At 58.9% G+C, this 26,449-nt stretch overlaps 1 protein-coding gene across 1 annotated transcript; it reads right to left on the minus strand.

Moving 5' to 3' along the window:
* Positions 1-1,471: 1,471 nt before the first annotated feature.
* SLCO4A1 (solute carrier organic anion transporter family member 4A1) lies at positions 1,472-25,411 on the minus strand. Its single transcript, XM_068987000.1, has 12 exons — positions 25,394-25,411; positions 13,427-14,256; positions 12,431-12,521; positions 11,708-11,829; positions 11,219-11,330; positions 8,280-8,434; positions 6,672-6,867; positions 5,964-6,129; positions 5,704-5,876; positions 5,378-5,442; positions 4,615-4,763; positions 1,472-2,642 (listed from the first exon to the last, which is right to left on the minus strand). The coding sequence occupies exons 2-12, from the start codon at positions 14,187-14,189 to the stop codon at positions 2,478-2,480; spliced, it is 2,157 nt and encodes a 718-aa protein (XP_068843101.1). The 5' UTR covers positions 14,190-14,256; positions 25,394-25,411; the 3' UTR covers positions 1,472-2,477.
* Positions 25,412-26,449: the final 1,038 nt, after the last annotated feature.

Below are 26,449 nucleotides of genomic sequence, written 5' to 3' on the forward strand. Positions count from 1 at the left end.
GTGGGCTCCAGTGCATTCCCAGAGCTCCCTGGGTGTGTTTGATGTTCTGACGCTTTATTCCAACTTCTAATCTAGGGGCTTTTCTGCCTTTCATCTCAAATTCCACTTGTTTGTGTCGCTTAAACACTGATGGGCAGCGTGGACCAGGAGGGACTGTTTTGTGCACTCTGCAAGACATCCCAGTCTGTCCCCTGAGCCCTTCTCCTCAAATGGATGAATTACATGCATGTCATTTATATTTCACTAAAGCTACTTTTTCTTAAATGTGCTTTTTAATAAGCACACACTGGCTCAGTGAATGCATACACAAGACACCCCGTCTCCAAGAACAGAGACAGAAGGCATAGAATCTAGAAGCATTGGCTCTGCCAGGCACCAGGGGTCCCGCTGCCCAAGGGCGTGTGCCCCAGGCCCGGCGTAGGGCAGGTGATCAGTTAATGCACCAGCCTTTGTTTCCTGCTTAAACCCGGGCCCTGCAAGTCCTCAGCAAACGGAGGATGAGGATTCCAAGAAGATGGGCATCCACCTCATGTCTCAGACATGTCTCCCAGGGGAGTGGAAGGGAGAGACCGTCTTTGGTTTCTGCCTGAATTCTTGGGGGAGGGGCTGCCGGCGGGGGACAGGACTGGGGTCCAGTAGAGCGAGGGGGCCAGAGAGACTGGGTTTGGGGAAGCCTGTGGCCCAGGACGCATCTGTGCTGCCCTCTGGAGCCCATGGTTGCAACTGCAGATCCTCTGGACTCCCAGCTGGGAAAAACGGGGCTGAGGGCCAGCTCATAGCTCACACCCAGAGCTGGTGCCTGAGGAACCCCCTACCCACAGATTCAACCAGTGATGCTATCCACACTGATGGATCCCCAGAGGAGGCAGAGGGGCCGACGTGCCCTGTGTAATGAGACACCAGAGCACCAGCCGCAGGCGCCGGGACAGGCGGAGCCGGGAAGCAGATGCCTCTTCCAAGAAGCATCCAGTGAGAACGGTGATCGCCACCTCCCACCTTCAGGGGATGAAGCAGACAGGGACACAGCCCATCCTGGTCACTGCGCTGTCACATTTGGACGTTTAGAGAAAGAGTAACCCTGGGCTGGGTCTGACAGGTGTGCCTACGCGTGTCCACACACACAAGTGCCGGCCACGGTACCCAGTCACCCCGGCTGAATCCCGCTGCTTCATGACAGTGGTGGGAAGCAGGACCCTGGCTGAGGGTCAAGCCCCCTGCCCCCAACTTGGGCGCTGGGCCCTGAAGGAAGGGGACTCAGGTCACATAGGGAAGGGGTCACCACTTTGAGGGGTGGGAGGGACCTCAATCAAGCGACTGTTCACCCCAGGGCAGTCCATAAGGACATGAGCTCACAAAAGCCCACTCAGACAATTTGCAAAACTGCTGAACTTTGCAGATTTATGGTTATAAAACACACTGGGAAGGAATATATGCTTTAAATATTAAAATATATTTACACACAGACAGTTTTAACAGAGGACATGGACAGTAAACATTCCACACAAGTCCCAATGCCCTCCGGGTAGAATTCACAAGTGCTCAGCAAATGGTCAAGTAAAAACAAATTTTATAAATAAGTGCTTTGCACAATATGGGTCCATAGCTACATTCTTAGGTTGCTCCTGTCCCGCTGTAGGGTTATGAGCCTGAGGACAGGAGGTGACAGCAGGTTTACAATACATGAAAGAGAAGTTTCCCCAGGACACAGCCCCCGGGTCTCCTTTTTATCAGGAGAAATGTGGGACATCAAGGCAGGCTGCCTGAAAAATGCCACGGACCCACCCAGGAGCCCCAAGGCACCAGCTTGTCCACAGTGTGGGATCCCTGTCCCTTCCTCTGAGTGGCCTCAACCAGGCCAGCATCAGCGTGAACACTGTGAGGAGCCCCGGGCATCTAAGACCATGATGGGAGCTCAGCATCTCCACTGGGCACCACTCACTCTAGGCATCTGCCGCTGGAAGGAGAGAAGAGGGGACATGTAAGCAGCTCCCTGGAGTCCACAGGTGGTTTTGCATTCTGTGCAATGACAGACGCAGTCACATAGGGCACAGGTGGCTTTACAAGCACAGCTGTCCATGTTTCCAAGGGACCCTGAGGCTCCCAGGGATGCCATCTGACCAAGTCCATGGGAAAGAGCTGAGAGTGAGGGACCAAAGAGAGATGGTGCCTCATCCAGCTGGGAAGCCAGCTGCTCCTTCCACGCCAAGAGCTGGTCACCCTGCTCCATTGGTGAGGTCCAGGGGGGCTGGGCCAGGGGCTTCCACTTGGATGCATCTTGCATTCTTCCTCCCCGGTGCCCTTGAGGCTTCGACATGTGGTCATCAGCTCAGTCCCCCAAGATCCACCAGCAGATTTTTGCAGGTCTTCAATGCTGGGCCTCAATCGGGGAGGGGTCCCCGCGTCCAGGGAGCAATGAGACAGTGTTTCCAGGACGTGCTACGTGGCAAGTCCATGCCCCTGGGTGGGCAGGTGGGCTGTCAGATGTCACTCTGGATCCGGAGAGCTGAGGGGGCTTCCTGAAGGTCTGAGGGGTTGTCAGAGGCTGAGGACTGGCTGGGCAGAGAAGCCTCCAGGCCATCAGAAGACCCCAATGGGCTCTTGTACAGAAAGCAGGCAATGGCAAAGAAGATGGAGCCCAGGACCTAAAGAGAAAGGAGCCACTGGACCTTGGCCGAGCTGCCCACCCAGAGGTCCCAGGTGCTCCCACTTCTAAGCCCCGGCCTGGCTCTGGGTTCCTCACAGCATCCTGGAGAGCCAGGCCCTGCTCTGGCCAGAGGACCCATCTGTCCTGCACAGCCAGACCCAGCTTGGATACCAATATTTTTAGTGGGGGAATGAAAAATGAGATTTGACTTGAAAACAAGGGCACTGGGTGAAGTGGGCGGTGCTTGCTGTGGGCTGAACAGTGTACCCCAAAAGATATGTCCTGACTCCCAGAACCTGTGAGCAGGACTCAATCTGAAAATAGGATCTTTGTGGGCATAATTAAGTTAGGGGTGTTGCAGTCATTCTGCAGGACGTCCAGTGACTGGTGTCCACATAGAGAAGGGGGGCTGACACAGACACTCAGGGAGCAGCCAAGATGGAGGTAGAGACAGGGTGCTGCCCCCAGAAGCCTAGGAGACCCAAGGGCGGAGGAGCCACTGGGAGGGGGAGGCCACTGACGGAGCCCTGCAGAAACCCCAGATGCAGTGGACACTACAGACACCTTGATTTCGGACACTTGGCTTCCAGAACAGAAAGAATTAATTTCTGTCTAAGCCCCAGTGTGGGGTCTTTTGTCATAGCTGCCCCTGAACCTAAGAAAGAGGTGGTCAGCGTCGGCGGTCACTTCACTGCAGCCACTGCCCAGATCACCCCATGATGATGCTGGAGTCACAGGCCATCCGGAAGACGAAATTGTGGGCAGGCATGCTGGCCTCGGTATGTGTGTGTGTGTGTAAGGTGTGAAAGCTGGGTTTTCACAGGGGTGGATGGACCTAAAACTACAGTGGCAAGAGGCTATTTCCTCTAGTGACCTTGTGACCCAACGGGAGCACCTGGCCGCTCCCCCCTCCCCCACTAAAATTAGCACTGACTTTGGGAGCCGATCCCACCCCGGTGCCGAGGTTGTGGGGGTGCTATCTGGGCAGACAGAGGTCTACGTACCAGCCGGCTGCTCTGGCTGAGGGATCACACAACACAGGGAAAAAGAAAGTGAAGGCCAGCTCCCTGTGTAGGCACGACTCTTTATATTGACCTACTTGTCCAGAGCCGCGTAAATCCCTTCTCACACTTGGCTATTTTTAAGCTAATCTTCAGGGAGATAAACCCAAAGGTAGCTGAGAATCCTGTCTTTGCGGCTCTCCCTAAAGAGGCGGTTCTGCCAGTACAACATCCCGAGTCTACCCTCCACCCGAAGAAGAAAACCAAGACATTCTTATAGACTGGCCCTAAGATTCTGCTTTATTTGGGAAGTCTTGCACCTTTTCCTCCAATGGGGGTAAATTCAAAATGAAAATACTAAGCTTCTCCCTGCAGAGCTTGTGTGGAGAGATCCAGCAGAAAGGTTCTCTTAAGAGTTGAAAGCAGAGGGTCAGGCTGAGGAGTAGGATGTAACTCAAGGCCCACCAGAGAGGCAGAGGGAGAAACTCAGCTTGTGGACCCTCCCAGCCCACCAGCCCGAGTGGGCAGGCCTGCCTGACTCTTGCTCAGGGGAGTGGTTTTTAATTTCTCCAAAGCCTCAGCTGACTAGAGCCCCAGGGCAAGCCACGAGGGGGTGGGGTGGGGGGGCGGTGAGTGGGTCGAGGATGGTGAGGGCTCCAGAGGGCAGGGGGATGGGGGTGGGCTGGACATAAGCCCTGGACTTGCTGTCCCGTCATTGCCTCCACTGGCATCAGGTCATCACATCCCAACAGTGACTGCTCAGAACAGGGAATGATCCCCTTCTGGGAACCAGAAGCAGGGCTGATACCCAGGGCACCCCTTCCAGTGGGGGATAAAGCTGTTGGAAGAACCCAGGGGCTGCCCAGACCCCCCGAACTAGTGGGAGAAGGCTCTTGGCTCTTTGGAATGGACTCTAGGGCTCCCACCCCTCCCCCACAGTGCCCCTGGTGGGGGCGCTGCCCTGCTCACCTTGTATCCCACCCCTGCGATGAGCAGGTACCAGCTCATGGTCGAATTCTGGTACACAAAGCAGGAGCCCTGCTGGCCGCACTGGTCTTGCCAGAGCAGACATGCCTTGTCGATCACCCAGCCGAAGGCAATGGGCCCTGGGATGCTGCCTGTGAAGAGAGGTGCACTCAGTGGCTGGACACATCTGGGGAGCAGGGGTGGGGGTGCAGTGCCAGTGACCCATACAGCATGGGCCCTCGGGAAGGTGTTCTCAGGGGGTGCAAAGGGAACTTAAGGGATCCTTTCTCTGCGGACTTGCCTCTGCAGCCAAGATGCCCCATGATCTTTGACTCTGGTGGAGTCTGTGTGTTACTGAGGAAAGGGCACACTCTGGGCTGTTTAGAAAAGTCCCTGATGCTAGGAAAGACTGAGGGCAGGAGGAGGAAGAAGGGCATTGAGGGGCAATGGAGGAAGAGATGGTTGGATGGCATCACCCACTCAATGGACATGAGTTTGGGCAAACTCTGGGGGATAGTGAAGGACAGGGAAGCCTGCCGTGCTGCAGTCTATGCGGTAGCAAAGAGTCAGACAAGATTAAGTGACTGAACAACGGTACCCTCAGGGCAAATAAATGGCCAGGGGTCCCTCTAGTGGACTCTTAAGGAATGGCATCCTTCCCTGGGGCGACATAGCCTCCTGCTGGGAGGTTCTTGAGCCTGACGCCTGCTCTTGTGCAGTGAACACACCACACAACTGTGCTTGGCTTCCTTACACAGCACAGTACCTAGAGTTCTAACCACGATCCACTGGATTCCCAGTGCAAAAGATCTCTGCTGATCACAGACGCACCTGCAATGAAAAACCAACACAAGTCAATGCCTGGGGAAGCTTGGTTGCCTAATACATAACACCCCCATGGCGGCTCTGGGTCCTGGCCAAGCCCCGGGCTGCATCACCACCTCCCCAGGTGGCAAGCACCGCAAGAGGCAGTCAGCTCTTTCCTGCCAGAACTCTTCAGGGCCCGGCACACATCCCTCAGGGATCCGCAGAGCTCCAGCTTAGCTGCAAAGGGAAGGTTCTGGACCACAGCGAACCCTGCCCCGGGCTTACCGTAAAGTCGCTGTTAGTGCAGGAATGCTGCTGAGGAAGGTAAAGACAATTACAACGAATATGAAAACCAGAAGGAGGGGCTTTCTCTGACAAGTTGAAGTGCATTTCCCTGCGGTAGCATGGCCAAAACCAGAGGAAAAATTCTGAGGGATACAGCTACAGTCTCGGTACACCTGAGGAGCGCAACAACAGCGCTGATTACCGGAGGAAGCGGCAGGGCCCCAACCCCCGCCCCGCGACCGCTCAGCAGCCACGCTTACCTTCTGGCCGCCCGGACCGGACACGGCCACCTCCAAGCAGCCCGCATAGCACGGCGAATAGTACATGAGGCCATCGGAGCCGCACACGGGGCTGTAGTGCTCTGTCTGGCAGCCGCAGTGAGTGTTGCAGGCAGCCATCAGCTCCAGGTGGCCTTCAGGCAGGAGGCTGCAGGCAGAAGAGGGCGGTGGTGGGGTGGGGGCAAGTCTAGGGTCTGGTCTTCACCGGCCCACAACTGAGGGGTTCTGAACTCTCTGAGTTTTGCTCCACAGCTGGGGATGCCACTGTCCCATTTTACAGACAGAGGCTCAGGGACCAGCCACCAGGCCCCACTGAGGTCATCATCCTTGCTGTTATGCTTGCTTATTTGCTAAGTCACTTCAGTCATGTCCAACTCTTTGTAACCCCATGGACCGTAGCTCACCAGGCTCCTCTGTCCGTGGGTTTCTCCAGGCAAGAATACTAGAGAGGGTTGTCATTCCCTTCTCCAGGGGAATCTTCACGACCCAGGGATCAAACCCACGTCTCTTATGTCTCCTGCATTGGCAGGTGGATTCTTTACCACTAGCGCCACCTGGGAAGTCCCCTTGCTGTTATAACCAGCCAGCGACTGCACCCCAAGTGCCAGACCCCACCTCCGTTCCAGGGACCCCTGGTCCCCTCAGCTCACACAGGGGTCTCCCCTCACCCCAGTGCTGCCTGGCCCTTACCTCCTATTGTAGCCGGCGGTCACACCTGCCATGGGAACCCCGGGGCAGTGCATGAGGAAGATGAAGGAGGCCAGCAGGCTGACCAGGGTGCAGAGCAGGCAGAACTTGATGATCCCGGAGCCTCGGAGTTTGAACTTGTTCACAAAGAATCCACCCAGGAATGTGCCTCCACCTCCCGCTGGCACCACCAGGTACCCTGAGGAGAGGGAAGGGCTCAGGGCCATCCTGCCGGCCTTGGGGCTGGGGCCAGCTGGGTCTCATCTCTGCTTTGCAGATGGGGAGATGGAGGTGCACAGTCATGGGGCCCCATTCTTGTGGCAGTGCTGGGCTCTGCACCTCACGTGGGGACCCTGACCAGTGCTCTCGGGGACCCCGGGGCCTGGGGAGGCCACGAGGCCAGCCACTCAGAGGCCCAGGGAGGCAGGGGGAGAACAGACAGGGAAGAGGACGGGTCACTGGCCCCCAGCCCCACCCGCTGGGGAGGCCACAGGACAAACACACTACCGGGCCCAGGCAGTCAGAGTCTGGCCACAAGTAAGTGTTTGGAGAAGCTGGTGGCTGCTGCCATTTGGTACGACGCAGGGCTTCCCTGGTGGCTCAGATGGTAAAGAATCGATTCTTTACCAGTGTGGGAGACCTGGGTCCAGTTCCTGGGAGCCTGGTGGGCTGCAGTCCATAGGGTCACAGAGAGGTGGACACGACTGAGGTGACTGAGCGCACGGCGTGCGTGGCTTCATTGGCATGAGATGGGGTGCAGACGGGAGTGGGTGGAGGGGACCGCAAAGCCCCTAGGCTCAGTGAGCCCCTCTCCCCAGATTGAGACCAGCTCTGAGGACCCCAGGGACATGCTGTTCTAAGAAAGGATTGTTGGCTGCTGTGGGGAAGGGGAGACAGCTGCTTGGGTGGGGATGTAGGCAGATGGGCTCAGCCATGAGGCCAGCAAGGGGGGGTGTCTAGGGGCATTAGCCGGGGGATAGGGCCCCAATCTGACATCATCCACCTACACAGGGAAGAGAGCCCTGTGGGTGGGGCCTGGCCAGGATGGACCGCACATACCTCATGCCCGGCATGCCCTCTATGAGGCCGTGGTTGCCCCCAAACACAGGGCTATGCCGTGAACAGGGCTGGTAGGAGGTCCTGAGGAGGACCCTCACCTGGGAAGGCCAAGCACCTCTGGCCACAGTATGCCTTCAGCCAAGCTCGCCTAGGTCTCCAGACTCAGGGAGACCCCAGGACACTCATCGCCTGGCTCCCAGGGACGGCCAGGCCCAAGGGAGTCTAGTGGGATCTGCCACCCAAACCCCTTCCACCACGACGAGGGACACAAAGACCCAGGCTCCCCAGCACCCATGGAGAGACTGGCCAGCCCCCAGTAATGACCTTCCTCCCCATCGAGGAGGGGGGCTTCGTAAGTGTGATCAGAGCTCTCCTGTAGGAGCCTGGATGCCTGCTCTGGGCCCCTGCCTGGGCAGAACCACGCACCCAGGATGTGTGGCCCATGTGGGCGGCACTGCCTGGGGTTTTCTAGAAGAGATTATCAAAGGCCCCTCTGAAAACTGATGAAAAAGCAGAGGACCCATTTCCCTAAGACTCAAGGAGTGTTCTCACCAAACAAGGTGGCGGCTTCTGAGGCGCTGAGGCTGAACTGCGACTCGAGGAACTTGGGCCCGAACGTGGACATGCCAGCGATGAGCGTGGCCTCGGTGGCCCCGGCCAGGCAGAGCAGGATGAACGTGGGGTTCTTTAGGAGGAGCCAGATGGAGCTGCTCCATGGGGAGGGGAATGGAGACCAGAGAGAAGAGACTGAGAATCAGAGTGGGCCAGAGTCAGAGCCCTTCCCACCTGAACACAAGGAGCCCTGGTTCTGAGGAAGGGGTGGGTGGGGTGCAGGAGAGCGGGGGACACCCCACATTTACTCCAGAGAAACCAAGCGTGGGGCAGGCGAGTGCTGGTGCCCGGATCTGGAACCCATGGCTTGCTGGGAAAGGTGGAGGTCACAGAGTCTGGCTCCAGTGTGGAGAGAGACCCCGAGGGATCACGATGCTACTGAATCAGCCCTGGGGGCAGCTGGGAGGACCAGCAGAGGGGCCTGGGACAGGCGGCTGTCATCATCCAGGACTGGGTGGCCGCCGGGAGAGGGGATCAGGGCCTGCAGGGGGGCTGACTCAAGCACCACCAGTGAAAGGGGGTGGTGGGAAGACCCATGGTTTGGAGCCAGAGACCCCTCCAAGGAGCCCCTGGTGGGCTTGACTGGTTCCCAGCTCTTCTTGGTGGGCACTTGGGGGACAGTGGCTATTGGGGTGACACTAGGGGCTTGATAAAGCGATGCGGGCTGGGGGCAGTTTCTCTTGGAGCCATGGGTCTTTTCAGGTGCCCCCAAGCAGGCAAAGTCTGGTGACAAATGGCTGTGTTGACAGAGCCTGTCACAGCGGCTGAGGACGGCCGCCTTTGCTCCTATTCTCTGTGTCTGCAGCTGAGGCCTCATGAGCCTCCTGCCCGCAGAGCCAGCTCCTCAGACATTGAGGCTCACCCTCCCAGGAGCGAAGTCCCACACCCTGAGACACTCTGGGTCACACTCCTAGGAGGGAGACCCGCCCGGAGAACCAGTCCCTCAGACAAGAGTGTGACCCTCGCAGGAGGGAAACCCCGCCAGGCCCAGCCATCAGTGCACCTGTCAAAGCAGTTCTGACACCCTGACACTGAAATGCTCTTCATTTGAGGACACAGGCCAACAATAAATTGGATCCTGCCTAGTAGGAGCTCGCAGTGCGGTCACAACCCCCGGGGGAGGAGATCGACACTAATGAAGTCACCCCACCCCAGCAGCTGCTCAGGTTAACCTCAGGGCAGCCTCTGTCTCCCTCCTGATCCAGACAGAGGCCTGATTCCATTTTAGAACTGACGTCCAGGCTAGAAGACTTATGACCAGGCCTCTTTCTGGTCAACTGTCCGAGCCCCACGTACATGGAGGAAATAAGATGCAGAGGAAATGCTGTCTTGGTGAGGCTGTCTGGGACTAGACTGTGTGTGTGTGTATGTGCCTGTGTGCGTGCACCTGTGTGCGTGTGTGTGGGCCTATGTGTGCATGTGTGAGTGTTTGTGTGTGTGCCTGTGTGTGTGTGTTTGTGTGTATGGTGGCTGGGAAGCCCTAGGTGTGACCAGTCCCTTCCCGGACCTACCCAGACCTGCTCAGGCTATGGGGATGTTCAGTGAGGCTCAGGCCAGGTGACTCTTCCCAGAAATACGTGAACTTCCTCATTTCTTAATCTCTGTCTATAGGTTCCTCAGCTGAAATTCCTGTATTGAACTTTGGCTCAGAGAACTAGTCACGACCTTGACAGAAGGCCATGTTCCTGGATTCCTTTTATCAGCAGCAGCCAGTTCAGGGAGCCAAGCCTGAGCAGAAATCTCCTTATCTCTGCACTTTGTCCCTGGGGCTATGGGGACCAGGCTGTTAACACCCGTGGTGCTGGCGCTGCTCAGAGAGAGTGGGTGGCCCTTCACCCGCTCCACTGTGGTGTTGGGAGACAGGACAAGCGTGTCCCCAGCCAGTGCGGCCCTGGGGCGGTTCTGCCAATCTCAGGGGCAACTCCTGAGTGGGTGGCTCTTCTGGGGGGGTCTAACCAGGCAGCAAGCAGCCCAGGGTTTCCCTGACCCCACGTCATCCTCCCTGTGTTGAAGACAGACATCGGGGGCTCATTCTCACCGCTGACAGTATCCACCCTGCAAGGGGACATTCATGGGCTGAGGAAGCTGCGGGGCGGGTGGGCGCTCAGTGAGGCTGAATTCAGGCAGGTAATTTGAGCGCCTCCTCCCCCTGCCTGGGAGAACCCCTCACAGAATGCCCTGATGAGAGGCCCTGGCCCACTGGGAGCCCCCCCAAACACGGTCCCTCTGAGATCCCAGCAGCCTTGGCTGTGTTTGTCCTGACACAGTGAGGTCCGCAAAGTGAGGCCAGGTCACACATGACATACACAGGACATCACTGCCCCAGAGGAGGCAGAGGCTGGATGGTCCCTCCCATGGAGCCCCGAGGGCACATGCAGGTGACTCCCAGGGAAACGAGCAGAGGACAGGTGGAGGGGTGGCTCCTGGGGGAGGGGTCAGCAGCTTCCCTGAGGACTGTGGACTCACTGTCTGCGGGACAACTCACTGTAGCATCAGGGGCTCACTTAGTAACCACGAGGAGGTACCAGGCACGGCCCCCAGAGCCTGCCATGCAGGAGTATGAACAGGCCCCTGTGTGTGGGTCCCTGGGTCCACAGGCCTGGGCAGTGGGGGGCAGGCGCTGTGGGGTGTCAGAACAGGCCCTCAGTGGCTCCATGCCAGGAGGTTCTGTCTGCTGCTTCTTAATCTGTTTGCCTAAGTTTTGGAGCCAAGACTCGAAGGTTGCTGAGTCACGGGATGTATAGGGGGTGTGGACTTCCCACATGACCCTGGAGAGGTCACAGGACTCTCCTAGCTGAGGGTGAAGACCCAGCATGTGAAGTACCCTAATGGGTCTGCAGGACACACAGGCACAGATGAGAGACCCCCAAGGTCCTTACAGAGGCAGGTCTCTGATGGTTTTCCCGAAGTCAGGGTTGCTGGTCACCTTGTGGCTACTGTCCTTCAGCTGGTATGTTTCAGATGCTTTCATGACCACATAGCGCTGGGAGCCTGAAAGGATGGGTGTTGGTGAGTGGCAGAGACCCAAGGCCCCAGTGCCTCTCCTGGGTGTGGGACCAGCTGGTAGACAAGGCTCCTGGACAGACACTAGCTGCACCGTAGTGACACACTGGCAGGGAAGGGGGGTGGGAGAGAGTCTGCAGGGCTCAACAGGGGGCCAGAGGGAAGGAACTGAAAGGGGCGCACTTCTCCCATTGAAATAAGCCTCTCCCCTGGGTCCCTGAGCGGGTATAGGTGGCAGGCATAGAGGAAGCTCACGGGTTGGGCCGCCCTGCAGGAGGGCAGCATCGCCCAGTGGATGAAGGGAGGAGGAAGAGCAGGGGACAGCGTGTCCTGTCTCCCACTCACCTGGGGCGGGAAGCACCCACCTGGCAGCTGCCGTGGGTAGCCAAGGATGGGGACCGCGATGAGGAAGGCAGCAGCCCCAGCGCCCAGGAAGCCGACCCACCAGGCGCCCACCCACAGTGGGCTCTCGGTGGTCAGCTCCGTCCTGCGGCAAGAGACACCTGAGGTCAGTGCTGTGCTCACAGCACCCAGAGCACACACACCAGGCACCCTTCTGCCTGCTGGTCAGTGAGAGGCAGAGATCAAGGCTCTGCCCTGACGCCCCCCCACACCAGGTCTGGGACCAGCAGTGGACAAGGGCATCAGGAAAGATGTGGGGTGGGGATGCACCATGGTAACCGGCTGGCTGATGCTGTGCGGCCTGCTCAGGTCCCTTCCTCTGGGGCCTGCCAGGCTGCCTCCCAACAAGGCCGTGAGGACAGGCGGCCGGCGGGGGGCCAGGTTCTCCCAGCAAGAGCAGGGCGAGGCACACCCCACACCCCAAAGCAGTGCAGAGGGGGCACGGCTGGTGCCCTGGCCTCGGCAAAGAGCACGGGAGCAGTCGCAGCTGGTCTCTCCCGGCTCTGGGAGGCTGTCCATCTACACTGTCCCCTCCCCCAGGCTACACTCTCCAAGTGGCCCCCAGACTCCCACATCCACCAGAGCAGGGCCAGCCTGGACCCCTGCCCAAGGCCACCATCCCCCTGCACCAACAGTGGTGCTTTCCTTGTGGTCTAGACCACAGCCGTAGGGCCCGGGTCACTCACTGTTGGCTGATATCGGTGTAAATGTTCAGCAGGGTGCCGCCCACCAGGTAGCCAGCTGCGGGGCCGAGGATGGCCGCGGTGTAGAAGGTGGCTGGAAAGGAGCAGAGCCGTCAGGACCCCCCGCCCCACCTGCCTGAGAGAAACCCTTGCATCGCTGCCCTCCACCTCAGCCCCAGGGGGAACCCCCTTAACCCGGGTGTTCCTTGTACAGTCTCCACTGTGTCTGATATCGGCCACTGTCCACCTTTCAAGGTGATTTTAAAACATTCCTCTCAAAGCCTCGCAGATGGCCCCTGGACTCTTTCCCCCCAAAAGATCCCAAGACCCTCATTTTGCAAGATGAGGGCGGCACCCGTGCGGGGCTGCGGGCTCACTGGGTCCCCACCACAGACCTCAGAATGACAACTGCCACATGACGGTGGAATAGGAAGTGGGACAGTGAGCAAGCCTGGCCAGGCCGGAGCACAAGTTGGGGGCTCTCCACTGACCCTGGCCCTGCCCTGGGAGAGTAGACCGTGCAGGATGCGCTCAGAGAAGTGGGCAGCATGAGGCTGAGAGCTCAGAAATCTCACCCAAATAAACAAGAGGCTCTCGGGGCAGCAAGAGGCTCGAGGCCATCCCCCACGGGAGGCATGGCAGTGCCCAGCTCTGTAACCCAGCCACTGGCTGAGTCCAACTTGCAGGATCTTAGTCCCCAACCAGGGATCAAACCTGGGCCTCCTGCAGTGAAGGTGCAGAGTACTAACCACCGGACCACGTGCTTTGGAACCCTCAAGATGTATGGGGGTCAGGCTGAGCTCGGCCGGCACCACATCCATCACTTGAGGCATCAGGTGAAATTCAGGCCCGTGCTCACCTGCCACCTCACCTAGGAGCCCCTGAGGCCAGATGTGACCACATGTGGCCAATAAGGAAATGCACATAGGGGGCTTGGATGGGGCTGGGCTACAAGCAGACGCCCAGCGGGCCTCACTGCCAGCACGCCTGCCCACTCACCAATGTAGACCGGTGAGTAGCTGGACTTGACGTTCTCATCCAGGTAGGTGACGCCCAGTGTGTAGAGCGGTGTGGCACCCATGCCATGCAGGAACTGGCCCAGCATGAAGACCAGCCGGTAGCTGGACAGGCCGGAGGCGCCATCCCTGCATGTTGAGCTGTGGTTGGCCCAGCAGGTCCCCACGACTTCATCCACCTGCACCTCATAGCGGCCGGCGGTGAAGTGCGGCAGTGCGAAGACCAGCGAGCCAGTGCCCATGACCAGCACGCCCCAGCCCAACCAGCGGGGCTTGTGGCCTTGGCCTCCAAAGTAGCTGACGAAGGTGAGGCAGAGGCACGCAGCCACGTCATAGGAGCTGGCGATGAGGCCGCTCTGGTAGCTGTGAAGGTCATAGCGCCGCTCGATGGACGTGATGACGGTGTTGATGAAGCCATTCACCGTCATGCCCTGCAGGAAGGAGGCCACGCACAGGAACAGCAGGAAGCCCTGCGGTGTGTTGAAGGCCTGCAGGCACGCGGGGGCAAAGGCCCGCCAGCCGCAAGCCTCCCCGGGCTGTCCAGCTGCCACGTAGCACACCTCCTGGGCTGCCTGGGGCCCACGCTTCTCGGGCTGGCACAGAGGCTGGCTCAGGGGTGCACTGAGGGACACCCGCTTGCTGGAGGGTGTGTGGTCACACTCGCTGTCGGTGCCCGAGGGTAGGCCGGGGAAGACCAGCTGCGGCATTGAGACGAGGGGCTTGTCCCCCGTCGAGTGCTGGGGCATCTCCGCTGAGGGTGTGGCAGTGACAGCCGTGGGAACGGACGCGCGGGATTCCAACAGCTGGTTCGATCTGCGGGAAGAATTGTTGGTTAGCGTTTCCACTCCAGGAGAACCCGCCCCCAGGCCTTGCACTCTGCTTGCCTGGTGTCCAGCCTGGTGGGGGTGGCCTCCCTGACCAGCCCCCTCCTGGGATCCAGACCCACACACTCAGGGCACCCCTGGCCTGAACAAGGCCAGAGAGCAGAGAGCAGAGCCGAGATACAGCAGGACCGAGTCGGAAGCTATGTGAACACCTGAGTCTCCCCAACCCACACCTTCCCCATGGCCTTGGCTCACCAGCTTGAGCTGTGTGTTCCGCCTGGGACAGCTGACTGCCCCCTACTCTGAACTCACACCCAGCTGGCTTCACACTCCCGCACAAAAGGGAAAACCATCCGAGTGCAGAGTGTGGAGTGTGGGAAGTGAGGAAGGGATAAGGACAGGTGCCCCAGATCCCTGGGGTGGCACTGGACAGGAGGGTCAGCTGGCACTGGGCCTCACTTGTGGCCAGTCTCTCAAGATGCTGAAACCACTGTGGTCTGCTGCCCTACAGGCAGGTTAAGGGCGGTCATGCCAACCCTGCATCTTTCTGCAAACTCCCAGCCTGCCCTCTCTGGGCCTCACTCTGACCCCTGGCCCCTGACCAAAAGGAGCTCAATCAGGGCCATGAAATCACTCATCCTGAGGCTCCCAGGGGCTCCTGTCACCCCAACACCCCCAAACTTTGAGAGAGGGCAGTCCCTACGCCAGGTCAACAGGCCCTCTGTCTGCCCCAAGGTTGCCTGGGAACCCAGGTGGCAACAAGCACTATGCATCCTAAGAGGAAAGAAGCTGATTTTCCCGCCTTGCTTACATCTACACCTCTGCCGCCCATGAAAATGCCAGGGGAGGGGCCGCTGCCCAGAGGCTTGAGGCTGCCCCAGACTCATCTCAGATCAGATCTGTGGACCGAGCCCTTCAGGCACCTAGTGATGGAGCCGCTTTGGGAGGGAGAATGGTGGTCCCCCGGAAAAGGAAAGTCCCCCCACCCCGAGCGTGACTTTATCTGGAAAAAGCGACTTTGCAGACATGATCTTTGATTTGAGATGCGATCATCCTGAAATCCGCCTGTAATTCAGGAGACACGGTTTGATCCCTGGGTCAGGAAGATCTCCTGGAGGAGGGCACGGCAACCCACTACAGTATTCTTGCTTGGGAAATCCCATGGGCAGAGGAGCCTGGCGGGGTCCAGTCCCTGAGGTCACAAAGAGTCACACACAAGTGGGCATGCACACACAACCTGGCTTGGGGATGGCCCCAAATCCTGTGACTGTGTCCTCAGGGGAGAAGCCATCGACAAGGAGGCAGAGAGGCAGGGATGCAGCCACAAGCCCAGGACGCCAGTGGGGGTGGGGGGACCAGGGGTGGGAAGAGGCGAGGAGGCCCCACCCCAGAGTCTCCAGACGAAAGGCAACCTGCCCACACCCAGACTCTGGCCTCCAGACCTGGAGGAACAAAGTTCTGTCCTTGTAAGTCTCCTGTTGGTGGTCCTCTGTTATAGGACCTCACGCAGCCCCCAAGGAGTCCTGGCTTCCAGGAGGCCACAGGCACTCAGAACAGGATGTACGCCCAGCGGTAAGGGCAGAGGGCTGTTCCCACTAACACTTTCGGGCTATGGGGTCAGGAAGAGACACCAGGCGTGCCTCAGGGCAGTTGCGCCCTGCCTGAGCCCTGCTGCTCGAGAGCAAAGAGGGCTTTTCAGCCACAGTGGCCACAAACAGATCCTTCAGCCCTTGAGATGGCAGTTTTGGAATGTCCATGGGCTGGTTTTTGGCCATGAGAGCTGCCTGGCTTACAGGATCTTAGTTTCCCAAGCAGGGATTGAACGTGGGCCCCCTGCAGTGTGGAATCTCAGAGGAAATGGAAATACTCCAGTATTCTTGCCTGGAGAATCCCACGGACAGAAGAGCCTGGCAGGCTACAGTCCATGGAGTCGGAAGAGTCGGACATGCTTAGCAACAAAACCACCACCACCAACCACTGGACCACAAGGGAATTCCCAGGACTGCCTGTTTTTAAACAAAAGAATGGCTTATCTTGTGTTACTCTTGCAAACTGGGAAGCAGCCCAGGGTGAGGGAAGTGGCTGTGGTGGGACCAACACCTGGGGCCAGGAGGCAGTTCTGCGTTGGGAGGGGTCTGGAAGCACCACCTCCCATGAGCCCCTTGCAGGTGCGTTGAGGCTGGGGCACCCCATCTTTCCTATAGACCTTGGCCTGCTCCTCAGAGGCTCCGTGTTGGCTAATTTTAGCCTCACTCCGGCCTCTTCTCTGGCCTCCCTTGGGGCCAGGCCGTGGGCATGAAATGGCAACAGCCTACTTTCTGGTGTCTGAACTCTACACCCAGGCTGTGTCCCTGTCGTTGGTGCACGTCTGGCCACAGCCCATCTTCCAGGAAAGGAAAGTGGACCCAGAGAGGTCAGCAATTTTCTCGAGGTCACACTGCCAGCCAGGGCTGGTTAGGATGAGACCGTGTGCGAGAGTCACAGGTGTCCTTGACGACATTTCATTCAAAGAACCATGACCAACTGTGTGTCATTGACTCATGGAGTCCACTGTTTATTTTGGAAACTGGCACTGCCAGGCAATCAGCAGCCAGATCTTGAGGCCAAGCGTGGACAGAAAAAATTCCCCCTCAGTTGTCCCTGGGGCCATGACGACGCCCAGAGCTATATTTATAGAGCTACACACCCTGGCACACCAGGCTAGGTCATAAGAGCTACAAGGAAGGTGCCTGCAGAAGGGGAAGGATCGTCAAGGCTCCTAGTGGACAGAAATCAATATATTTGTGCCCGCAGACCAGGTCCCGATGCAGCTGTGCCCACGGTTCACGTGGGAGCCCCCGCCGCTGCGGAACAGTGTGGCTGGTGACAAGCGTGAGCCCTGGGACAGGACAGCTCTGCCTCCCCAGTCCCCAGCCCCGTGGCTCCGACACTCTCCCGACACAGAAACTCAGAGAAAAACATAACAGGCTCATCATTGCCCAGAGGCCACTGTGTGTTGGTGCTATGGGGCTCATCCCTCCAGTGTTTTGTCTCAATGTGCATACACAGGCAGGTACACACACATGCACCAACACGTCTGTGTGTGCACCTGAGCACATACCACTGTCTGCACTTTTCATGCTCAAACACGTGAATGCACACACATAACCAACAGGGCCCTGGATCCCAACCTGGGCTAGAATAGACCCAGAGTGAGTTGCCCCAAGCAGGCTGAGGGGATCGGCGGCTCAGAGAGGCTGGTCCAGTGGTCCATGGGGATGGAGGGCAGTACTGAGCCAAGGATTTATCATCGGTGGGTGGGTGTTCCCAGGAGGATCTGCAAAATCGCAGACTTGTTTACCCCTCCCCCAGCTTGTTTAACTCTCCCACTGACCCCTCAGCAGGAGAAATGCAGGGGCCAGGACAGGAAGGATCGGGCCCCAGCAGGGTTTAGGAGGCAGCCAGGCTGCTAAGCTTTCACGACTAGCAATGCTCACTGAGCAATAGTCCTTCCTATTTGAAAACAGCCCATTTAATGAGACTGGAAGGCCAGTGTGGGTGGTGCAAACAGTTCCAGGTCAGCATGAAGTTTATCTGAGCAATGAGCTCTGGTCTCTGACACAAACACAGAAAGTCAGTCTATCCTCAGGCACATCGCCTGCTCTTCAATTCGCAGATGGAAAATCCCATTTTAGACATATAACCAGGTGACCAGCAGTGGCCACCACCCGTATGACATGAGAAATAAATGGGACCACAACATCACTCGGAACACAGCCCTGGTGCCTCCTGGCCAGGTCCGCCAGGAGTGGCTGTGATAGCCAGGACACAAGAGCCCGAGTGCAGAGCTCGACGCCACCCCCCTCCACTGAGGCAGCCTAGGAAGGAATCCACCCAAACTGTAACTGAGGCCCGATTCTGCTAAGTGTGCTGTGCGCCAGTTGGAGACGCCCACCCTCATCAGTGGTGTTTGGATCAGAAATTGGGTGGGTGGGCCCTGGTGCGACGGAGGCACTGGGGGGGTCTGTGTGTTGGGGCGGGCAGGCAGAGACGGCCATGACGTGGAGCCAGTGGCGCCTGGTGTCCCCTCCGTTGGCAGGCACATGGATCCCGTGACATGGGGATCTCAGCCTTGAGGAGGGCCCTGTGTACCCAGGTCCTCAGGAGGAGATTCCTGAATTTGTACCAAGATCTCGGGTGACGTGTGCTGGGTGTGTGTGGTGTTAGGAGCCGGTTCCAGAAGTGAACACAGACCATCATGCTGATGCCTGCCCTGTGCTTAAAGGACACTTTGCTATGTGAGCAGCTCAAAGACTTGATCTCACCCACAGGTTTGCTGAGAATCGGGCCTGCAGGAGCTGCCAGCACTGGCACGAGGGCTTTTCAGGCACTGCCATGAGTCCAGGACATAGACTCAGGTGTGAGTGAGGGGCGGTGGGCATGGCCAGCTGCTCTGTCTCAGGCTCCTGATCATCAGCTCCCTGAGACAACACTGCCAGGGCCTGAGGGTGCAGCCCAGGCCACTCAGGGTGATTTCCTTCCTGGACCTACTTCTGCAATGGTATGAGGTGACCCCTGCCCCCCGACCCCTCGAGCCTCAGCCAGGAGAAGGTGACTTCACAGCTGTCGTCCATATGGTTGGCCAGCTCCCTTGAAAGCCAGGCTGAGCCCCAAGACCACTGTCTTTTGTTTCTCTGTCTCAGGCCAAAAAGTGAGCGGGAGGGTGGCAGGGCGGCAGAGTCCAGTGGCAGCACCACTTAAGGCCAGCTGGGTCCCCCGAGGACTGGACAACACTGCAGGGCTTGGGGAGGAAGTTGGGCTACTCCTCCAATTCCTCCCCTGGGCCCTGTGCGTGTGGCCTAGGTTTCCATCTACTTGGAAACTGTTTTAGCAGAAAAGCATATCTGCTTCCCACCTGCCACTAAGGCCTGACCTATGGCGTAGCATCTCTTCCGGGACCTGAACTTTCAGGCTTGGCTGATGGTTGAGGGGTCGGGTGACTGCAGCTGGACAGTGAAGGAAGACTTGAGCAGGAGATGGGAGGTGAGGGATACGAGAGGGACAATGGGTGGAGACTGAACCACAGGAGGGCCAGGCCTGCTCCGGCCAGCACCCCAGGTCCAGGACAAAGGTACCCTCACCTGAGACCCTGCAGCCATCTAACTCCAGACATATCGCGCTTCCCCTACTTCTGCTGAACCTGCAGATAAACCTGGTGCCTTGTCCATGATCTCAGAGCCAAGAGCAGTGTGATGGCAGATTCTACCTGTCAGTCTGGTGGGTCCCAGGGCTCACCCCCCCAGACACTGGACAAACATTACAGGTGTGGCTGTGAGGGCATTTCTGTAATCAGTAAGCATCTAAATCAGTAGATTTAGGACAGCGGGCCTTATCTGGTCAGTTGAAGAACTGAACAGAACAGAAAGGCTGACCCTTCCCCTTTCTGCCCAGCAGGGCCGCCTTTGAACTGGGACTTGGGCATTTTCCTGCCTTCACTTCACTTTACTATTCTTTCTGGGTCTCAAGACTGTGGCTTTCAGATGGAACCATGACTTCATCTCTGCCAGATCTCGGCTTGGAACTGCAGATCTTACAAAATCACGTGGGCTGAGCTCTTCTAATTAGTCTCTTTTTATAGCGATCTGTCTCCTATCAACTGGGATTCTCTGGAGAACCCTGACTCACACATCAGGTAATCCTGAGTCAACACCTGCTGTGCAAGGTCTGTGCTGGGCAGTGGGGGTGGAGATCCCCAGGACACCGTCCCGTTCACGAGTTCACAGTCCCCCACACTCCAGGCCACCACTTAAGAATCAGGAGCAAACTGTCCCAGTTGCAAATCCAAATAGCACAGGCTGCTGAGAGACTCACAGCTTGGAGTTGACAGAGGCCCAGGAGTCCAGCTGCGGGAAAGGGGCACCTGACTGGACACTGCCACCATCTTCATCCATGCCTGTCCCCTGGGCCCGGCACACTGAGCTATCTCCTGCACATGTGAAATCCCTACCATGGGTGCCCCCATGTTAGGGATGTAACTCTCAGCCCTGAGTCAGGAGGGCTCCCCTCAGCCCTGTGCTGGACCACTGCCCCAGGACAAAGTCTCCAGAGTACTCCAGCCACGTGACCCCAAAGTGGGGGGCAGCAGGGGACTGGCGGTCCTGGGGCACCTGCTAACCACCCAGGCAGGCCCACTCTGCTGCTCTACTGCCCTGGTTCTCGTGGAAAGACGTCTGAGACTGGGAACAACTCTAATGAAGGTTTTGACCACCCTCCTGGCCCTAGACGCATAGAGAATGCCCTCCACATGCAGGGAAGAGAGCGACTGTCCTCCTGGGCCACGCAGGGCACACAGCTCTCCCCAGAGAGCCTGCTTGTACAGGGGAATCTTGTCCCATCCATGCCTGCTCCTTGTCCCACCCAGGCCTGCTCCTGGCCAGGCGGCAGCAGGTCGGAAGCAGGAGGAGGGGATGGATTGGGGGGACTCTCCCCTCTTGCCAGAGCCTCTCCCTGTTCCCTAGGGGGAGTCAGAGCCTGAAGGATTAGGCAAGAGGATTAGCAGGAGAACAACATGCTCCCTGGGGCCTCCGGCCAGCAGCTCCTCACCTGGGGCTTCTTCGAGAGAAGTGAGACAGTGCACTCAGGTGCATGCATGTGTGAGTACTTGTGCGTTCATGCATAGCTATCTTAGCAGGATAAGGTTTCTTCCAACACCTGGACATCGGCTGCATCCCGAGGTGCCTGTGCAGAGGACTCCGGGTCCCCTCCTGGCTCCTTCTCCCCCATCCTCCTGCATCTTCACAGTCGCCCGCAGCCCCATGTGGGTGGCTCACTGTGGCCCTGCCTATGAGAACTGAGATCCTGGGGTCAGTAAAGGACTAACCTCGGTGGTTTTCACATTCACCTGCTTGGCCCTGCCCATTTCTTCCTCAAGCCTGCCCCAGGCATTTACTCCTCCCAGTTGAAGTCTGTCTGCAAAGCCCAGCAGGTAGGAAGGATGCAGGATTACCCAGTGTAGTATGTTAAGCCTCAGGTGGTAGTGCCTTTGCCCCTGAGACTCCTCAGCCTGGCTCCCCATGGGATAGTCTGGCTGCAGCTGGAGCAAATGCCTCAGGGAGACCTGAGGCTGGGGTGGTCAGGTGGGGCCCATCCACACGTGTGGGGTGCTTCCAGGGTCCATCCTGATGCCACTGAGAACTTGGCAGCCAGGGAAGAATCGCAGGTTTCATTTCTCTTTCCTCCTCATGCTCCAGCCAGCAGACATCCTGACCTGACTGCTCCAAGGCCACCAGCCACAACCACATGGTGGTGACTGCCCCGCACCGACACAGCAGCCCCACGGAGCTCCTGTACCATGGCCTGCTTGACTGTCTCCCAGCCTCCCCACCCTGCTCCTTCCATTCCCCATGACCCTGGGGACTCTGCAGGCAGCCGTCTCCCCTCGCCTCCTAAACTCCTCCTGATCTCTCCTTCTCTGACTGGGTGGGGAAGAGGTGGGGACTTTCATGTTTCAAAGCTATTTGTAGAGCAGACTCCTGGGCGTCAGGACCTGGGGCAGCCACTGCAGCATCGGCACACCCTACTTTGCAAACCTGGTGACCACACACAGGTGAGTGGCCAGGGAGCCGGCTGCTTTGCATGGAGGCCGACAATGGAGGACTGTCTGAAGGAGACCTGGGAGGACCTATCCAGCAGGGAGTGTCCTGCTGTCTCAGCATGGACATTCCTGCTCCCACCCTGAGTCCACAGCCCGAGCCCGGACTGTGGGAGGGTGGGGTGAACAGACCTGCAGAGGCTCTCATGGCTCTGGGGGTGCTGGGAGCAGGTTCCGTCCGCATGATGGGCCTGCCTTGGCACAGGCTGGACATTGCCACTCCCAGGTGGCCTCTTAGGCCTATGGGTCCAAGTACCAACCCATGCATCTGCCTAGAGGTTGGGCCCTGAGCAAGCCCGAGTGGGAAGGGAGTGCCACCCTCAGCCCAGCGATCCCAAGACCCCTGTCTTCCGCAGGTATCCCCAAGGCCTGCTGGGTAAAAAAGCCACTGGGGAAAGGTGGCCCCATGGTGAGGATGTTCCTGTGGCCCCCGGCCACATGGGAGGACAAGACATGTTGGAAGCCCACAGTCCGTGAGCCTGTGACTCTGGACACTGACAAGCAGATCCAGGCCAGCCTGGTACTTGGACCTGAGGCAGCCTCAGTGGCCACACATGACTGAGCAGTTTTTGTAAAAGGCACGTGGTTTTTTGTTTTGTTTGGGGTTTTTTTGTAAGAGTGCGTCCTCCGCCCCCAGAGATGTGGTCCAAGAGGCTAATTCTGGTGGGAAAGGGGCTGTGCCATGGCCATCACGGACATAAGCGGGCTGAGGGATGACCTGGGCCAGCAGAGGAAGGGTCCTCATGACCAGCCCACGGGAGACACATCCTGGGTCCAGCACGTCCATAGCTAGGATGGCCCCCCTCCCCCACAGCAGGACCTGGCTCCACCGAATATCTGTGAACCCAGGTCATCAGAGGCCTGAGCTGGCGGGCCTTGTCTTGGGGTAGTGTCCCAGCAGGCCTGTCCATGGTGAAGACGGGGGTCCTGCCCAGATGTGGGCACCCATGCTCACCATGACCATGCCAAGGCCACACAGCAGCTGAATGCCCAGGAACAAAAGTGGCTGAGTGTCCCGATGTCTATCGTATATACCCCTCCAGGTGCAGGGAGTGGGCTCTCTGCTGCGCCTGAGGGCAGAAGGCTCGAGGTGGGGGGTAATATTTTCATGGTCTCTGTCCACACTCCAGTCAGAGGAAGCAATGCAGGAAGCGGGAATTGGGCCAGGGTGAGTCCTCTGGGCACCCCCACTGGGCCTGCTGTGCCATCAGGATGGTGGGCACCTGGGTCTGTGCCAGCACCTGCCTGTAGCTTGTGGGGAGGCTCAAATTGACCACAAGTAGCAGAAACTCGCTCCAGCGCAAGAGTGCGTGAAGCTGCAAATTTGTATGGCTCAGCAGTGCTGACCTGGGCTGGATTCGCACTCATGGAGACAAGTAGATGGAGGGCATGGAGGAGACAGCGCTGAGCCCTGGAATTAACTTGGACTTCACAGTGAGCAGGGGAGACCTTAACCGTTTGGAAGCCAGACATAACCCAGAGCCCAAGCCACAACCAGCCCAAAACCCACCATGACCCAGCAAGGGTCAGGCTCTCCAAGCTGAGTCATTGGGAACTGGGCACTCAAAACAGACCGGAGGCCAGGACCAGACACCAACCCCAAGACCTCCCTCACACGGCTGTCCTGCCTGACTTCCCATCTCCCGGCTGCCTCACCATGGCAGTGGGGAGGGACTTGGTTGGGACACCTGCCACAGGGGCCACGCCCAGGGAAGCAGGGTTAGGTCATAGCCATTGGGTAGGTAGCAGCCCTGTGAAAAATTTCCAGGCAGTGTCAGCCAACCCCACCCAGCAGGACCAAGAGATGAGTCCTGATGCAGGATGGTCAGGGTGCAGGTGGGTGTCCCACCAGGACGCCTCTCCCTTCCTGCCCTCTGGCAGCACCTGGGAAAGCCTCCTCCCTGCCCCCATGGATCTGGGCAGTCCAGCCAAATGCTCCTATCCCCTAAGGTGCCGCCCACCTTTGGGGACCTTGCCCTGCGTCAGGCCTAGCTCTCCTGGGTTTCCTTCTTCCCCAGGTACAGAGCTGTAGGATGTCTGGAATCACACAAACATGGACTCAAACCTCTCTACCACATTCTCCAGTGTGACTTTGGGCACGTCATCTTGCAGTTCAGTGCCTCGGTTTACTCATCTGGGAAGTGGGAGGAACAGCAGCTCCCATGTGAGTGGAAGGAGGTTTCCATGAGTTGATACTCAAAGCCTGCAGCACAAGGCCTGCGGTGCTAAGTGCTCAGTGACCCAAGAGCTCAGCCTGCTGTCGTTAGATTGCTGCTGGTATTAGAGCTCCTCCGACCTGGCTGAACCCAGTGTCTTCTCTCCCCTGAAGTCCACACACTCCAGGCTGCACAAGAAAACCAAACAGCACCACCGTGATCACAGTTCACCCCATCTCCTCCTTGGAGCCGGTTTCTGATCAGACAGAACAAACCCGTTCCCAAAAGCACCAAGAAAAGCGGTCACTAGGAACTTGGTTACTTCACTGTGGAAAACTCATGTGGTCCTGAGTGAAACAGGCCCCACACCAAGTCTGACCCAGCAGAGGGAGCCCCCAGCCGCACGTGGAGGAAGGGGAGGGGCACCCACGGGCCTCTTTCCCGGAAGCCAGACCCCAATACCTGGCCAAGTTCTCCCCACCGGGTTCTGCAATGCCCAGGCTTGCTCCTCGGGCTTGGAATCCCAGCCTCTGCCTCGGTTTCCAGGCCTCTGGCCAAGCTGCCCACTGGGCGCAGAGGGCTGTACCCTCGTCCCTCCTCCCTCAGTTCCTGGACCCCTGTACCCAAGCCCCGGCTCTGTACAGGGCTCGGGGGACCTCGCGTGGTGGGGCGGGGACAGCGGAGCCCCCGGCATGGCATCGCACAGGCTGGGACCAGTCCCTCGCACCCACCCCGCCCAGCCCGCGGAGCTGGCTCCGCCCGCGCTCCCCTCCCCGAGGTGTCTGGAGCGCGGTGGCGCGAACAAAGCGAGGCCACCCGCGAGAAACTTCTGTTCATGACGATTTCCTCCTTGACTCAGCATCCGCCGCAGGTGGAGGCCCAGCCTCTCCGAGAGGCGCATCTAGACTGGCGCGATCCGCGTGGCCTGAGCTGCGTGCGCGCGGGGCCACCTGCCCTGGCCACCACCCCCGGCTCTCCCTCCACCCCCGGCTCTCCCTCCATCCCCGCCCGAGCCCCAACCACCACCCGTTCCCTTCCCTTCCGCTCGCCTCCGCAGAGGCGCCCTGCCCGGGGAACTGGCAGCGAGAGGGGGTCAGTTTTGCAGCCGGTCCCAAGGGGCAGGCGGGCGGAGGGGCGCATTGCCGGGGCCCAGCGTCCTGCGCTGCCTGGCATTCTAGCCGCGCCAGCGCCGGCGCCACCTCGATCCCCTATTCCCAGCCCAGTGTCTGCGGGCACCTGCCGCGCTCCTGATGTCAGCAGGTCGCGGCCCGGCGCACCTAGGCGGCGCGCCCATGAAGGCGCCCTGAACCTCCGCGGCCCTCGCTGCCCAGCTCACTTACCGTCCAGAGGTCCGGGCCGCCGCGCTGCTCACCACGCTCTGGCGGCAGCTCGGCGCCCACTCCCGCTTCATTCATCCTCTCCGGGCCCGCCCGCCGCGGAGGCCTCACCTACTCTGGCCAATGGCAGCGCCGAGTACGCTGGGCCCGGCCCCTCTCGCCCCCGGGCCCGCCCACTGAGCTGACAGCTGGCCGAGAGCGCGGCCGCGGAGGGCGGGCGGGGCTGGAGAGGCGAGGGGAGGAGCCCGGGGCTGGAGCTGGGAGGGGGGGGGGGGGGCGGCGCGAGATCCCTGGAGGCAAGGAGCGCTCGCAGAGGGGCGGGGGCCTGGACGCCTTTCCAACCACCTGGTCGCCGCCGCACCGGAGCCCCGCGTGCCCTTGGAGCCGGCTCTGGTTGGGCGACCCTCATCTCGGAGTCACAGGCCGGGAAACGAGAGTCAATCCGGTGAAATCTGCTGCCCAAGTCACGCGGCGACTCAGTTTCAAACTGACTCGGAACTGAATCGGGGCTGGTGGGACGGAGACCGTGGGACAGGACGTAGGAGGGAGTGAGTCTCCCGCTCTACCGCTCCGGAAAGGCCTCCAGTGGTAGGTGGGGGCCGGGGCACTGCCGGCCTCGGTCTGGCCTTGGTCCAGGTTGGGGTGTCTACCTCTGCGTGGCCCCTGAGAGTTTGGGATTGCGTGTTTGGGGACGTGCCCAGGATGTGGGCCAGGTCGTGCCCACAAGGTGAGGTCGGCACCTCCCTTGAAGAATCCACTGTTTTCCGCTTGTTGCCTTTTCAGTAAAAGGATCCTTTTTTTGACGTCAGTAGATGTCAGGCGTGGGCTACACCCTTTGCCCTCAGCATGAGAGAGTCTACAGATCCTCCCATGTTCCTAACCTTGAACACAGTTCTTAATCTCTCAGAGCCTCAGTTTCATCATCAATAAAGCGGGAGTGATGACTTGTTTAGTTGGCCAGTCATGTCCAACTCCTTTGGGACCCCATGCATCGGGATTTTTCCAGGCAAGAATACTGGAGTGGATTGCCATTTCCTCCTCCAGGGGATTTTCCCTACC

This window comes from Capricornis sumatraensis, chromosome 15 (genome assembly GCF_032405125.1).
Source record: "Capricornis sumatraensis isolate serow.1 chromosome 15, serow.2, whole genome shotgun sequence".
Lineage (NCBI taxonomy): Eukaryota > Metazoa > Chordata > Mammalia > Artiodactyla > Bovidae > Capricornis > Capricornis sumatraensis.